The 16,896-nt window shown below is 31.0% G+C and overlaps 2 protein-coding genes and 1 long non-coding RNA gene across 6 annotated transcripts; 1 reads left to right on the top strand and 2 right to left on the bottom strand.

Moving 5' to 3' along the window:
• Window positions 1-578: 578 nt before the first annotated feature.
• On the top strand, window positions 579-3,917 carry LOC123212281 (probable L-type lectin-domain containing receptor kinase S.7). Its single transcript, XM_044631376.1, has 2 exons — window positions 579-2,757; window positions 3,625-3,917. Coding segments are annotated over exons 1-2 (1,992 nt in total). The 5' UTR covers window positions 579-766; the 3' UTR covers window positions 3,626-3,917.
• LOC123212291 lies at window positions 3,542-4,948 on the bottom strand. 4 transcript variants are annotated; one of them, XR_006501528.1, is made up of 3 exons: window positions 4,737-4,924; window positions 4,431-4,626; window positions 3,542-4,271 (listed from the first exon to the last, which is right to left on the bottom strand). It is a non-coding gene; the product is annotated as an uncharacterized LOC123212291 (long non-coding RNA). The 4 variants fall into 4 exon arrangements; XR_006501531.1 differs by having other exon boundaries at window positions 3,542-4,197; window positions 4,737-4,920; XR_006501529.1 differs by lacking the exon at window positions 4,431-4,626 and having other exon boundaries at window positions 4,737-4,948.
• Window positions 4,949-10,778: 5,830 nt separating this feature from the next.
• LOC123198786 (nuclear transcription factor Y subunit B-like) lies at window positions 10,779-12,313 on the bottom strand. Its single transcript, XM_044613592.1, has 2 exons — window positions 12,256-12,313; window positions 10,779-11,446 (listed from the first exon to the last, which is right to left on the bottom strand). Exons 1-2 carry the CDS (start codon window positions 12,311-12,313, stop codon window positions 10,779-10,781), a joined length of 726 nt encoding a protein of 241 aa, XP_044469527.1.
• Window positions 12,314-16,896: the final 4,583 nt, after the last annotated feature.

Below are 16,896 nucleotides of genomic sequence, written 5' to 3'. Positions count from 1 at the left end.
AAAAATTTGATCTTTTAAAAATATATTATTTAGTTAATTGAGTGATTTATTTATAAACACTTATGAGTATTTTCTGATAACAAATAAGGGTATTTTTTTAAGAATAATATTATATTTATTAATTTTTTATTGATGTTTTTATTATAATTAAATAATTTTAAATTAAAATTTATTAAATAATTAGATCAATCTATCACAAATAAGATTTTAGTTAAATTATATTACTTTTGACCATTGACCCGACACATAAATTATCTTGTGACATAATTAATTTTTTAAACAATTATTTGGGCAGTTGTTTGCTGGAGGGTGAGTGTGAACGTGGCTTTATTGCACCATAATTGAAAGTAGAGAAAAAAACGCACGCACACAATTACACAAAAAACGTCAAACGGTTCGTTTTTGAATTTGTGTCCTAAAAAGTTATCCATGTGACCCACCACATTTGATCTCTGACCAAGTCAGCGAACAAGAACAAAACCACGCACATGCTTCACTCCTTATACGCCGTCGTTTCACACCTCATTTTATTGATAACCGTTACAAATCTATTTATTTAGTTAATTCTCTTCTTCAACCTTCCCACGCGCCCATTATCAACTAACCGTTTAAACCCCATTTGCATTTCCATTTTCCCACCGTCCAAACACTTCCCTCCTCAAGAAAATGATCTAAACCCTTGTGGTTTTGCGTCTTCTTCATCCTCTCCTCTCATCAAAATCTTAAATTTCTTGAGAAGAAAGACAGCAAACGCTCCACAAACTCAATGCCTCCAACAAAGTTTCTTGGTTTCAGCTGCTTGTTCTTCTTCTTTCTCAATTTTTCAAACTTTAATCTTGTTTTGGCTAACAATGTTAGCTTCAGTTTCCCTTCTTTGACTCTCCGAAACCTCACGCTCCTTGGCGATGCCTATCTTCGCAATGGTGTAATTGGCCTCACAAGAGAGCTTGGTGTGCCTTCTTCGAGCTCTGGGACTCTTGTTTACAACAACCCGGTTACTTTTTTTGATCAAGAAACCAACACCACAGCTTCTTTCAACACAAAGTTTACGTTTTCTATCAACAATGTGAACCCGGGCTCTTATGGTGATGGTTTAGCCTTTTTTATTTCTCCTGATGATCAGATTCTTGGCAGCCCTGGAGGGTATCTTGGCCTTGTGAATTCTTCACAGTTGACTAAGAATAGATTTGTGGCTATTGAGTTTGATACAAGGCTTGATGCTCATTTTAATGATCCGAATGACAATCATGTTGGTTTGGATATAGATAGTCTTAACTCAATCAAGACTGCTGATCCAATCGTTCAAGGGATTGATTTAAACAGTGGGAATTTGACCACAGTTTGGATTGATTACAAGAATAATTTGAAGGACTTGAAAGTTTTCATGAGTTATTCGATTTCAAAGCCCGAAAAGCCGGTGTTAAGTGTGGATATTGACCTCTCGGAGTATCTGAAGGATGTTATGTATGTGGGGTTCTCTGCTTCAACTGAAGGGAGTACTGAGCTTCACTTGATTCAAAATTGGAGCTTCAAAACTTCTGGGTTTCAGCCTGTGAGACCGCAATCTCATCCTCACAATGTGTCTGATAATTCAGTGAATACAGTTCCTAATTTGCCTATATCGAATGCTACAAGAAAACATCACAATAGGGTTGGTTTAGGTCTTGGAATTGCTGGTCCAGCCTTCTTTTGTGTAGCCCTTGCAGTTTTTGGTTACTTTACTGTCAAGAAATGGAGAGGTATGAGACCAGGAATGTGCCTAAAGGCAGAACTTGTGCCAGGACCAAGAGAGTTTAGTTACAAAGAGTTACATTCAGCAACAAGAGGGTTTCACTCAAGCAGAATCTTAGGCCGCGGGGCTTTTGGGAATGTTTACAAGGCCTTCTTTGTCTCTACTGGTTCCATTGCTGCAGTGAAGAGATCAAAGCATTCCCATGAAGGTAAAACTGAATTTCTTGCTGAATTATCCATTATAGCTTGCTTGAGGCACAAGAATTTGGTTCAGCTCCTTGGTTGGTGCTCTGAGAAGGATGAATTGTTACTTGTTTATGAGTTCATGTCAAATGGAAGCCTTGATAAGGTGCTGTACCAAGAACCTAACAATGGATTTTTATTGAGTTGGTGCAATAGGATTAACATTGTGGTTGGATTGGCTTCTGCTCTCAATTACTTGCATCAAGAATGTGAGCAGCAAGTCATTCATAGAGACATAAAAGCTAGCAATGTAATGCTGGATGGAAACTTCAATGCAAGGCTAGGTGATTTCGGATTGGCAAGGCTGATGGATCATGATAAGAGTCCAGTTTCGACGCTGACAGCAGGAACTATGGGGTACCTTGCGCCGGAGTATCTTCAGTATGGAAAAGCAACTGATATGACTGATGTTTTCAGCTATGGTGTGGTTGTGCTTGAAGTGGCTTGTGGAAGAAGACCAATAGAGAGGGAAGGAGACAGTAACAAAATGGTGAATTTGGTTGATTGGGTATGGGGATTGCATGCTGAGGGAAGAGTCATTGAAGCAGCTGACAAAAGATTGAATGGGGAGTTTAATGAGGAAGAAATGAAGAAGCTATTACTTCTGGGGTTAAGTTGCGCAAACCCAGATAGTGCAGAGAGGCCTTCAATGAGAAGAGTTGTTCAGATCTTGAACAATGAGGCAGCACTAGTAATGGTGCCTAAGAGGAAGCCAAGTCTCAAATTCTCCAGCGACATGTCACTGAAACTAGAGGACATTGTTTCAGATGAAGAAGACCGCTGGTAAGATTAACAAAATCATCAGAAGAAACATTCATTATTTAGTTATGCAAAGTTTTATTTTAATTGTTTGATTCTTTAATTTGTTTTTCCTTCATTGCATTGTGTGGAGCTTGTAATTCAACAGTTAGAGAATGTAGAAGTTCAGTGGCCTGAGTTCAAAGTTATTCCATTGAACTATGTGGTCTCGACTGTATGTTTAACATAGGCACATAGGGTGGTTTTGAGTTGAGCTGGCTCGGATTCAAATTTAAATTCTGTTCAAACAAGTCAAATTTTGCTTGATTCAAGTTTGAGAGTTGGATAGCAATTTTTCTTTGGAGCTCTTCTCCCACGATTCTTTATTTTGGCTTCTTCTCAAATAATTCTTCTTTCTCCAATGACTTATTATCTTCTCTGACATTACTGTTAACTATTCTAGCTCAAGTTAACCCTTATTTGAACACAACTCAAATCCACCCTTGCAACAAGCAGATTCCTTGAATCTTTCAATGTGTATTTGGTCTCAGCCACAGCTCATGCAATCAACTGACAAGCTTCATTTTGTATTATGACTTTCCCCATATTCTTAATAGCAATTGAAGATCTGACAACTTATTTTGAAATTTGTTGTGGCTCCTAGTCTGGACGGTCATGAACAGCATTTAAAGCTCTCTAAGCTTCTGTTTTGTGTTCATTTGGTTATTTAGTTGTAGGATAAGCATAAATTTTCCTCTTTAATGCTATTAGTTTAGACTTGGTTTATTAAATTTTAACATAAGAAATGAAGCCATGTTTTGTGTTCTCATTCTCTAAGAAATGCAGAGCTTTCTTTCCATTAAAAAAACTATAGATAGACACTGACTAACAATCAGAGCTTCATCTTTCCAGATGACCAAACAATCCCGAAAAAGAAACCCAAAAAATGGCAGAACATTCTCCATCAGGTTCACTGTGGTCTGCAACTGCAAGGATCAGAGCACAGCCAAACTGAAATTGCCAAGAAAAAGGTATTGGGACCATTTCAGTAGCTACAAAAGTACATAGAACATGTAATTTTCAGAGTCAACATCTATATTCTCTATCACCTGTGTTGTTGTTGCCGTCCTGTGTTGACATTGCCTTGATCCTCGATCCACACGTAGCAAATCAGTTAAAACCATTTAAAAGCTGGAGTTATTGTCTATTTTGGCCTTCACTAGCATGCCTTGACTCTGTTTGATGTGTAATTTGCAGCATCAATACAGCCCCTAGTCGACAGGCTTGGGGAGAGCACCATCGTCCCCAGAAAACAGGGCCACTGTTTGATGTTGTGTTGATCCACACGTAACAAACCACTTAAAACTGTAAAGTATTATCCGCTTTGACCTTTTTTATATTGAATTCAGCATGCGATTTTTGGCATCAACAGCCTTTAATGCCAAACCCGAAGCCAAGTAATTGATACTTGTGGTGCTTCACATGCTGCAGCAGTCAAAAGAGAGCCAAGGTATTCAATTTTCCACTTCTGTCTATCAATGGATGTCCATATTTTCATACTTCAATCCAAAACACAATATTACAAAGATTGAAATTTGAACTTACGTTGACTAATTACAAAGATTTCAATTCATCTCTTGTAAACACTTTTGAACCATAAAATGCTTATAAAATCCAGTGATTACTAGTTTTCAGGTTCAAGAAAAAAAAAAACTTACTTTGACTTGAAATTATGTCACATATATAGAAGGAGGAGATGATGATGATGACAGAAGAAGAGAAAGCACACTCCCAACAAAAGCTAAGACATTCTTCAGCCAATGGTGGGTTGTGCTCTCTCTCTTCTGTCAACATTTTCTCATCCACCATTAATGGACGGCCAGCCTTAGCTTCTTCTTCCCAATTATATATATCCTATGATGCATGATCGAAAATATATATATATAAGAATACAGAAACGTGCATGCATTCTGAAAACAGAACTTCAAACGTATCAAAAACTTCATTTGAAGGATCGACTTTACCTGATGGTATTCTTCTTCGAAGAAATGACAGAATCTGAGATAAAAATTCATGAGTTGTGAAAGAGGAAAATGAGAGAAGAAACGTACAGGGTAAGAACTCTAGTGTTGGTTGAGATATACAATGAAAATGAATCTGGCTTTTATAGAGAAGAGAGAGACTTGGCAATGCCAAGTCGTCTTAAAACCCGGATCATACTAATTGATCGAACCGATTCGATAAGATCTAATGGTTAATTTGATTTGGGTTGATGTTTAAATACTATCAAATAGTATTGGTTCTATCAAATAGTTTAACTATCAAATGAATTGTGAGATTGAACAATTGATACGGTTGATTTAGATTCGATGGTTAGTTAGGTTTGAGTCGATATTTAAATGCATTTTAGCTATTGGTTTGGATTGATCCGAGATTGAACTATGTTGATTCAAGACTTAGACATGTCACGTGATAGTTTAAAATCTTTTAAAATCCTGATTGGATTAATCAACCAATTTGATTAGGACTAGTGATCAATTCAATCTAGATCGAGAAGTAAATGTATTTTAATTTTCAGATTAAATTGATTCAGAGTTGAAATAGATAAATCCTGAGACCAACCAATCAAACCAGTCTAGATCAATATTTAAATTTATTTTACTTATAAGACTGAATTAAATCGAGGTTGAATTAGATAAATTATGTTAAATCGTGATTTAATAATTGAGTCAATCTCACAATATCATGTTGTTTTGCAAAATATTTACACCACCCTATCACAATTCTTTTTGGAATTATGCAATTTTTAATATTCAAACCGAGTTTATTTTATAAGTAATATGCAACAGATATTACCCGATCATAATTTTATTTAATTAATTTTTATTTAATTTATTAATCAATAATCAAACTGATTAAACCTGACCCACCCTTAATCACGGTCAATGTTGGACCAATTAGAGCCGAATCTTAAAACATTTGTTCAAATCACCTATCATCATCATCTACAACTGGCAGTTTTGTTCAGAACTGGAAAAATTTCCAGGATTGGCAATGGCTTAATGGGCTGTATAATTGTCAAATTCATTAGAGGTTTTAGCCATTTTAAGATTTTTGCCATTACTCTGCCAAGTAAGGTGACAGCGAAGCCCCATTATTCTTTATTTGTCAATATTTAGAGCAGGTGGGACCTATTTCATGATGCATGTTTCCTGATTATGACACCTGGCATGCATGCGTGATGTTGATACTATCTGCATGCTTCGTGATTGCGACACGTGGAACCATGCATGGTTACAACTGAATAGAAGGAAAAGATTCTCTTATACATTTATGAAGATTTACTAGCCTTCTATATATGTATTTACAGATATGGAAGTTTGTTTTTAAAAACTAATATCCTTAAAATTTGATGTAAATATGTTAGATCCAGAAATTCAAAAAAGTGACACTACAAACCCAAAGGTTATAGTGAAGTAAAATTTAATAATTTACATCTTATGTATTATTATTTTTAATTATTATATAATTAAAAAATATAAAAAAACAAAAAATTTATGATACAAACACTTATTATTTAATTTTTTTCATATATAATTATTAAAATTAGTTATTATTTTATTTATTTTACTTATAAATAACATATTAGGTTGAAGGTGATTATCTTTTGGATGAAAATCTCACTATAGTAAAATATTTGGAGTTTGTAACGTTACTTTGTTTAAATATTTGGGTCTAACTTTACAACATATTGTTTGAGGATTGTCTTGTTAGTCCAATGAAACTTGTACAAAATTTTATGCAAGCACAATTTGTATATAAAAAGGCCATGAGCAAGCTCAAATGTATCAATTGCACAAAAATGTAAATACAAGAGTGAGATATTGTGTGGGTGAGTGCATCCATTAGCACTCATTCAAGCCTAATAAAAACACCAATGTGGTGAAATCTCAACCTTTTTTCTATTAATAGTTTCAATTTACAATAACCAAGGGGACAAATTTATGATCCCAACATGCCCATCACTCAAATTAAGCAAATGGGTGAGAATTAAAACTAGAAAAATTATTATTTGCTTAGATGGAGGATCTGTCTGCACTTGATTTGGAGTCAGAGTCATCCTTCAAGACGCTATAATCTATAAATCGTAGAAACCTTGTTGAGGCTCCAAGTTGCCTATGATCTAGATGGTCATGCCTTGTGATGGGTTGTGTAGGCATTGAATTACGTCAATACTCTTTCTCTTTGTAGCGGCTTAGATAGAGAGTGAGAGACTTGACATAGTTGTCAAAACCAATTTTTCGATGGCCCAAGTAAGGTCCTTTGCTGTCACAATTCTACATTGCTCATGATGGCAATGATCATTAGCTTCACTGGCTATGAAACTAATGAATATCGTGATGCATTCTTGGATGACCTCCTTCGCATCATCGAAAATATTGGCGGTGGGAGGCAGTATTCTACGCATTATGTGATTCACATTGGTTATGGGCACATATCGATCTTGACTACAAATAATACATGGCGGTGGTTCGAGGACTTGTTGTTTTTCACTAGGGTTATTATTATCATTGTCGATGCTGCTAACATTATCATCGTTGATGGTTGCATTTATGGTGGCGGAGGTAGGGGTAGTAGCCGCAGCGGTAGAGTCATTGCTCAAGTTTGTGGATAAGCTTGAAATCAAAGAGGATATGTGAGAAAAATTAGTAGATGTATAACCCTTATATAGCAATAAAATCATGGACAATTTACAAATTTTAGGAACTTATTAAATAATTTAAATTTATTGCATACAGTCTAATCTTGCCAAATTTACAAAATTCATTGGATAACTGACATGGAATTCACTGTCATACCATTAATTTATGTCTTTATTTGTTAGTTGGGTCTTCACATGATATCTGCATTATCACAAGTGATTATCATATGATAAATACGTGATCAAGTGTTATCTAACCAATAAAATCATTCGAGTGGACCCAATCTCAAGTCAGTTACAAATATTAAAAATATTATTTTTTTCAAACTTTTATCATAAAAAATATTAAAATATTACGTTATAATTTTATTTACAGCATAAGCCAACACGACATTTTTGAGTCTTTTGGCCATTAAAGGTCTCGTCACACAAACCCATATTTTGATGATTGGACCTTTATTGGACTCAAAATTGAAAGAGTTATTATTTAAAATTAATAATAAATAAATAAGTTTTATTTGGATAGATAGAAAATTTTCTAGAAAATCTTGAATTAAAAATGTTAAAAATAAATAAAGATGACATCCTGTTTCAATTCGACCAATGGTGAGTTGTTTATTGTACGTATATAGAGGAAAAAGTTGAAGCCATCAACCCCCTAAAGTTTGGTGTATTATCAAAGTTTCCTTGGAGTTTTTTAAATAGCAAATAACCCCTAGTGTGCCTTAGAAAATTAATATTATGAATTACAAATATTTACATACTTACATTTATATAGTAGATTTCATCACTGAAAAGACTTAGGTATAAAGGAATTTATATTGTCTTAGGAGATCTTTATTATTTGACATATCATTATAAAATTAATTAATATAATTGTTTATTTTATTTTTAATTTAAAATTATTAAATATCATAACGGTTTATAGTTCATTTCTACATGAATAATAATAATAATAATATATTATTATTATTATTATTATTATTATTATAATATATACAAGTAAGAAGTAAAATTATCCCAATTGGGTAAGTGCAAAAAGGAAAATCAGACTTTTTGGAAAGAAAATTAAATATATGACATAACTTTTATATTTTTATCATAACTAGATAGATATTGTAGAATCCATAATGATATAAATTTTTAGAATTTTAGAGTTTAATGATAAAATGATAATTTTATTTTTACTTTTAACAGAAGTTATCTTATGAGTGGATGTTTGAATTTTTGACCTTTTATAGATGTGTATTCATTTTTATATTAAGGTTTGGATGAAAAATAATCATTTCGCCAAATCAAATAAGATAGACGAGAAAATTGAGAACATGTATAACCTCTATTATAACAATAAAATGACGAAGAATTTACAAAATTTAGTAAAATATTAAATAATTTAAATTAATTTCATGTGGTTGAAGCTTGCCAAATTGGTCACACCATTAATCTATTTCTTTTTCTGTTGGTTGGATTTTCACATGATAGTTGCATCATGGCATTTGAGTATCATATGATATACATGTGATCAAGCCTCACGTGACAAATCAAATCATCTGAGTGAACTCAAACCTACAACGGTTATAATTCTTAAAAACATCTTTTTTTTTTTTTTACTTTTGTCATATAAAATATTAAAAACTCACGTCATATTTTTTGTTTAAAAAACGTAACAGTTAAGATGATAAGTCGCTACAACATATGTGGGCTCCATGATTGGTAAGGGTCACACCAACTACAAATGTTTAGATTATTTAGATTTTTATTAGGCTCAAAATCAAAGCTATTAGGAAATTTAAAAGTAAAAAATAAATAAATATATATATATATATATTTTTTGGTTAGATATAAAATTTATAATCACAACAAAATCTTGAAGGAAAAATGTTTCAAATGTTTAAAATAAATAGTTTTTAATTGGAAGTATTATAATAAAAATCAAATTTTATTAATATAGGGGCATTTTAAAAATATGAGGGGTTAACATTTTTATTACCAAGTTGAAAAAGGCAAAGGAAAAATTGTTTATTTTTCAATAGATATAGAAAGAGATAAAAAAGCTGTTGAAAAGGGGACGACTACTAAATCCATCTTGGCCCTTCATGTATTAATTTTGAACTACTAATCTCTCTTCTAAATTTATTCGTTTATAATTTTTAATAATGGATATGAACCAGGCTGTTGTATCATTGTGTCTGAAAATTTATGACAATGGACAGGGGTGTGTTTGTAAGGTTTTCAAACTTTTTAGGGGTGTATTTGTCAAATTTTCAAACTTGATAGGGGTCTTTGTAGGTTTTCAAAACTATAAAACAGCCTGAAGGAGGCCCAAAGCTCAAAAATTTTAATGAACCAACTTGGGAAAAAAAAAGAGACCAGGCCTGAAATTTTTTTTAAAGGTTCGGGCTTGGACAAGCAATGCATGATTCAGTTGGCCCAATTGATAGCCTCACTCAAATGTGAAGGTTGACTTGTTGGAGAGATGATTAAATGTATGCGTGTAACATTTACGTTTTTGCCAGAATTAGATAGATATCTTTGAATCTATTCATTAAATGAGAGAAGATTTTACATCTAGGGTTTCCAGAAGTGAATTTTAAAACTAAACCCTGTTTTCGGAATTTTTGAAATAAAGAAGTATTTTATAACAATTAAAGCAAATTATAGGGATATAAAAATAAATATTTACCTAGCCTCAAGTTTGAACAATCAAGCCTTATTCAGGCCAGGTTGGACTTTGGTAGGCCTCACCTTTTGGTGCCTTTTTTTCAACATTTACTACGAAGGTAAAATTTTGGAATCCTTTTATATTATAAATGATCATATATAGTAAGAGAATTATATCTAACCTCATAATTCAAGTAAAATGTTCAAAATTATAACTAGAAGACACTTTATCATTTTAATCCAACCCGGGCTTGCAATTTAAAATACATCCCAAACATAACCTAGTCGAAACCAAACTCCAAGCTCAAGATATTTAAACTACTAACCAATATAAAATTTTAACTAGAATTGTATTTGATCAAAATTGCTCAAACTCAAATTGAACAAGTTGAAGGTTGAGCTTGTTTTTTAATATTTGGTTTAACTTTATATTATTACGAGAAATATCTCATTAGTAAAATGAAAAATTGTACAATTTTATGCAAGCACAATTTGTATATAAAGTGGCAATGAGTAAGCACACATCTATTCATTGCACAAAAATGTAAATGCAAGAGTGAGAGATTGTATGGGTAGGTACATCCATTTGTACTCATTCAAGTTTAATAAAAACACCGACATGGCAAAATCTCAACATTTTTCCTATTAATAGTTTCAATTTACAATTACCAAAGGGGTTAAATTTATGATCCCAACATGTTCATCATTTAAATTGAACAAATGGATCAAAATCAAAACCAGAAAATTTATTATTCGCTTGAGAGGAGGATCCATTTGCACCTGATCCGGAGCTAGAGTCATCTCTCAAGTATGTCCCAGCTGATGGATCGTAAAAGCCTTGTTGAGGCCCTATGTAGTAAACAGGTTGTCGACGATCCAGATGGTCATGCATTGTGATGGGTTGTTTAGGACTTGAATTACTTCGACTTTCACTCTCTCTGTAGCGGTTTAGATAACAAATGAGAGGCTCAACATAATTGTCAAAACCCAGTCTTTCCATAGCCAAAATAAGGTCCTCAGCCGACACAGTTTTACGTTGTTCATGATGACAATAATCATTAGCTTCATTAGTAATGAAGCTAATATATTCGGTGACACACTCCTGGATAAACTCCTTCGCATTATCAGCAATCTTGACATTTGGAGGGAGTACTTTGCGCATGATGCGAGTCACATTTGTTATGGGCATATGTTGATTTTGACTACGGATAATGCATGGTGATGATTCAATGACTTCTTGTTGTTCACTAAGGTCATTATTATTATTGTCAGCATTAATGACGTTATCATTGTTGATGGTGACATTTATGGTAGTAGCGGCTAGGGTGGCAATCGCAGCATCAAATTCATCCTTTGAATTAGTAGACAAACCTGAAATCAAAGAAAATATATGAGAAAAATTAGTACATGTATAACCCTTTTTATAGTAATAAAAGATGCATAATTTACAAAATTGAATGTGGTCTAAGCTTGTCAACTAAGTGGATAAGCCAACAGCACATCTATGGGCTACATGACCGATAATGGCCCAACCAACCATAATTGTTTAGATTTGAACTTTTATTGAATTTAAAATCAACTATGTTAGATAATTTTTAAAATAATAGATAAATAAATAAATTATGTTTGGTTTAGATAGATTAGTCATAATCATGAGAAAATATTGGAGGAAAAGTGTTTCAAAATTTTGAAATAAATATTAAATAGTTGGAAATCTTATAATAAAAAAATAAAATTAAAGAATTTTAAAGCAATTTAAAAAATAAAAAATAATTTTAAAATAAAAATAAGGGATTATTTTGTTTAGTACCAAGTTAAAAGAGATTAAATAAATTATATACTTTCTAAAAAATATCGAAAGAGATCATAAATATAATATATGAAAAAAAAAAAAACTCATTACTTCTATTTCACGAGATATCCAAAGAGATCAATAAATTAATAAGATATATACCGTCACAATGAAAATTCTACTCAGATAAGACTTGATAAGGTGTTCAAATTATCGCATTATTTTTCACTAAAACTTAGTTAAATATAATTGATTTTAAAATTAATCACATTAAATGGTGAAAAAAAAAATAAGATCAAATATCTACATATGAACATGAAAAAATAAATAACAAAAAATAAAATAAAATAAAATATTGTATTGGAACCAAATGAGAAAGAGGTTATACCAGAGCTTGTTCTAGCAAACTTGTTGGGATTGTTATTGAATCCATCTTGACCCTCCATGACTTAAATTTGAACTAATAAAGTGACTTATAAAAGAATTTGTTAAACAGACTTTGTCTATGACAAACCTTGTCTATGATTTTTGTTGTTTAAAGTGTATTGTGAATTTGGTGAGTTATTTATAGGACTTTTGAGTGTTGTCGGTTGATAAATAAGGTTTTTTTTTTTCTTTTAATAAAATGATTTCTAAATAAAAAAAATTGGGATACAGAGACTTTTGATTGATAAATGTATATTTTATTAAAAAATAATTTAAAGATATCATAATACTAAGCATAACTTATATATCGGGAGTTTCTCGTACATTATTTTGTGACAAAAAATTATATATATTATTCTTTAAATTTGATCGTTTTTAGTTTATAATATGATATTAGGTTTTTCTTAGTTTATTAAATGAAGTGATCAAACCGAATCTTATATTTTATTTTATTTTATATGATCGTGATTCATTTATTAATAAGAGTCATTTCGATAGACGTGTGAAACACATATTATTATAATATTTTGTTATTCTTTTATATATGAAGGTAATTTTTTTTTTTAGGTAACAAAGAAAAGTAGGTTAATTTTTTTGGAAAGAGAATCAAATGAATAGGTGTAATTTTTATGTTTTCACCATAATTAAATGGATCTGTTAGAATCCATTAATTAAAAGGAGAGAAGATTTTATGTTTAGGGTTTCTAGAAGATGAATTAAAAAAAAAAAAAACTAATGTGCTTTTTTTAAACGAACGTTGAAATGCATAAAATTATTTAGTAATTGAAGCAAATTATAGGGGTGTAAAGGAACTTTCATGGCCTCGAGTTTAAACAATCAGACCTTATTTGGGCTGAGTCTGAACTTTGGAGAGCCTTAACCTCACCTTTGATTATATTATCTTCAACCAAGTAAAATTTCGGAAGGTCAAAGTTTAAAAGCTACATTCTTCAATTTATTATGACGTATATTATCAAATATCATAAGAGAATTACGTCCAAATTCATAATTAAAATAAAATGATAAAATATAAAAGACACATTTTCATTTTAACTTAACCCAAACTTGCATTTTAAAAATACACCTTAAGGGTAGCCGGTCAATTTCGGGCTAAGCTCGGATGTTTAAATCTCTATATGTTAAGAAAGTTTAACTAGAGTTGAATTCAATTTGAACGGTCCGAGTTTAAATTTAACAAGTTAAGTTAAAACAAAGAATTAAACTTATTTTTATAAAATAAATCAAAATCGAATATGAAGCATCTTATATGTTATTATTTTTAATTATTATATGTTGGAAAATTTATTATAATTTATTTTTAATCAAAACACTAGTTATCTTTTTTTTTTTGTTGTTGGGAAAATATATTTTTATGAAAAGTTCATTTTTGGTTTTATTATATTTATTAAACTTAGTTATTATTCTATTTAATTTTCTTATAATTAGATAAGAACAAGATTTTCTTTTGTGTTAGATAATGGATTAAGTTGATGGTGATTATTTTTGGATGAAAATCTCACTATATTAAAACATTTAGGGTTCGAATGTCACTTGTTTAAATATTTGGATCTAACTTTACATTATATCATTTTGAGGATTGTCTCATTAGTCAAATGAAAATTGTACAATTTATATGCAAACACAATTTATATATAAGGAGGCCATAAGCAAGCACAAATCCATCACACAAAAATGTGAACACAAGAGTGAGTGATTTGTGTGGGTGGGTTCATTCATTTACACTCATTCAAGCTTAATAAAAACACCAAAATGGCAAAATCTCAAACTTTTTTCTATTAATAGTTTCGATTTACAATAACTAGGGGGACAAATTAATAATATCCCATTATACTCATCACTTCAATTGAGAAAATGGAAAAAAAAAAAAATCAAAATTTAGGCAACTTATTATTTGTTTGGGATGAGGATCCACCTAAATTTGATCCGGAGCCCAAGTCATCCCTTAGGTATGCCCCAATCGATGGATTATAAAAGCCTAATTGAGGTTTTATGTTGTAAACTGGCCCAAGCATCCAATGTTGCCTATGATTCTAATTGTTGTGCCTTATAATGGGATGTGTGAGCCTTGAATTTCGTCGACCCTCACTCTCTCTATTGTGACTTAGATAAAGAGTAAGAGTCTCGATGTAATTGTCAAAACCCAACTTTTTCATGGCCCAGATAAGATTTTCTGTCATCATAGTCTTACATTGCTCACATTGGCAACAATCATTAGCTTCATTGGTAGCAAAGTTGAATTTATTTTGTGACATTCCTGGACAAACTCCTTCGCATTGTTGGAAATCTTGACATTAGGAGGGAGTATTCTACGCATGATGCAAGTCACATTGGTTATAGGCACATATTGACTTTGATTGCAACTAATGTATGACAATGGTTCGATGACTTCTTGTTGTTCACTAGGGTCATTATCATTGTTGTCAGTGTTGTTGACGTTATCAGTGTTGATGGTGACATTTATGGTAGCAGAGGCTAAGGTGGTAGTTGCGATGGCTAAGCTTGCAAAGAAGATATGTGAGAAAATAATGCATGTGTAGCCCTTTTTATAGCAATAAAATGATGAAGAATTTACAAAATTTAGTATTGTATTAAATGATTTAAATCAATTGCATGTGGTTTGGTTAATAGGTCTCCACATGATAAACACGTGATCAAATACTGTGTGACAAATAAAGTCATCTGCGTGGACCCAAACCCACAATGGTTGCAAACTTTAGAAACATATTTTTTCAACCTTTGTCATATGAGATATCGAAAGGCCACGTCATACCCTTCCATAGAAGACATGTTAGCTAACAGGGCAACTCAACACTACATATGCGGGCTCTATGATCAATAAGGGCCTGCCAACTATGTCTATTTAGAGAATTTAGGTTTTAATAATGAGCTCAAAATTGAAAGTATTTAAAATTTTAAAAAATAAAAAATAAATAAACCATGTTATGTTACGATAGCTAGAAAATTTTTAATCACCGTTCCATCTCAAAGGAAAAGTTTGTGTCAACATTTTGAAATAAATATTTATTAACTGAAAATCTTATAATAAAATTAGAAAATTTTAAAGGCAATTTTTTTTTTTAAAATAGAAAAAAAAATGTTTTCTTTTTAAAGGGGTTAATTTTTTAGTACCAAGCTCCATAAAACAAAGAAAGATTTATTTATTTTTTATGAGATATGGAAACAAATCAACAAATATAATATATGAACAAAAGTTATAAAAAAAATAAGACAAAAAGAAAAAGTAAATATGATGTATGAATATATGATGTTACTTTTTACTAAAACTTAGTTAAAGTATCATTGATTTTGAATTTAATCACATTAAATGGTGAAAAAATCAAATCAAATATCTATGTACAAACATGAAAAAAAAATTAAAAAGAAAAAAAAACATAAAAAATGAATTATATAGAATAACATATTGAAAGAAAATGAGAAAGAAGTTATACCAGAGCTTGTTCTAACAAGTTTGTTGGGATTGCGTCTGAATTTATCTTGCCCCTCCATTGATTAATTTTGAACTATTAATATGTCTTTAAAATGAATTTGTTCGTTATATTTGTAGATAGAGAAACATCTCTATAACTTTTCGCTTTTGAAAGTGTCATTCAAGTAATTGGGTAAGGTATTTATAAGGACTTGTGAGTATTGTCATAGATAGTCAAATCATTTTTCTTAAAAAATTACATCCAACCTCGTAATTCAAATAAAATGTTGAATACTAAGGGGACGTTTGGTTTCGGTAATGTTTGATTACTAAAATAGAAAGATTACCTTGAAGATAGATTACTTAGAAGATTACTGGGTATAAATGATTACTATGTTTGATAAAATTTAATAGGTATAAATAATTATTGTGTTTGGTTAAAGATAATAAAAGATTACTAGTAAATTATTTTACTTAAATGCCTTTGAATATAATTATTTTTAAATATTTTTTATATTATTTGTCATATTAATTAAAAATAAATTTATTTTTATCTCAAAAAATTAATAAATAATAATTTTTCTATAATAAACTCAAGATTATCCCAGTAATCTTTAAATACCTAAGGTGAAGGTGGTAATCAGATTACCACCTATATTACCTACCACATCAGCATTGGTAATAGAAGATTACTGTAATATTTTATTACTGACAAATCAAACAAGGGAATAAAAGATAGATTATCAAGGTAATCTTAAAATCCTTTAACTAAACGCACCCTAAAAGAATCTTGATCATTTTAACTAGACCAAGCTTGCATTTTCAAAACACACCCCAAGCATAACTCAGTCAAGCTGGTGCTGGCCTCTAGGCCTAAGGGTATTTACATCCCTAACCATTATGCAATTTTACCTGGGGTTAAATTCAATTAAAGTTATTGAATAAAAAATTTGGCTTATTTTCATAAAATTAGTCAAATTTGAGTCAACTCAAATCAAAGTCACCAAATCTAAAGTTACTTTGTGTTCGAAATGAGTTCAAACTTCAACTTTTTTATTTAAAAACAATCTTGAACTAAAACTTTTGGTTTCAAACCATTCTCAAACAAAGTTTTATTCGGGCCCTGCTTGTATCAAAACTAGTCCTAATTTTAAC

The sequence above is a fragment of the Mangifera indica genome, chromosome 1 (genome assembly GCF_011075055.1).
Source record: "Mangifera indica cultivar Alphonso chromosome 1, CATAS_Mindica_2.1, whole genome shotgun sequence".
NCBI classification, from domain to species: domain Eukaryota; kingdom Viridiplantae; phylum Streptophyta; class Magnoliopsida; order Sapindales; family Anacardiaceae; genus Mangifera; species Mangifera indica.
The sequence above is the reverse complement of the archived record's forward strand: the minus strand, read 5'-3'. Positions and strand labels throughout refer to the sequence as shown.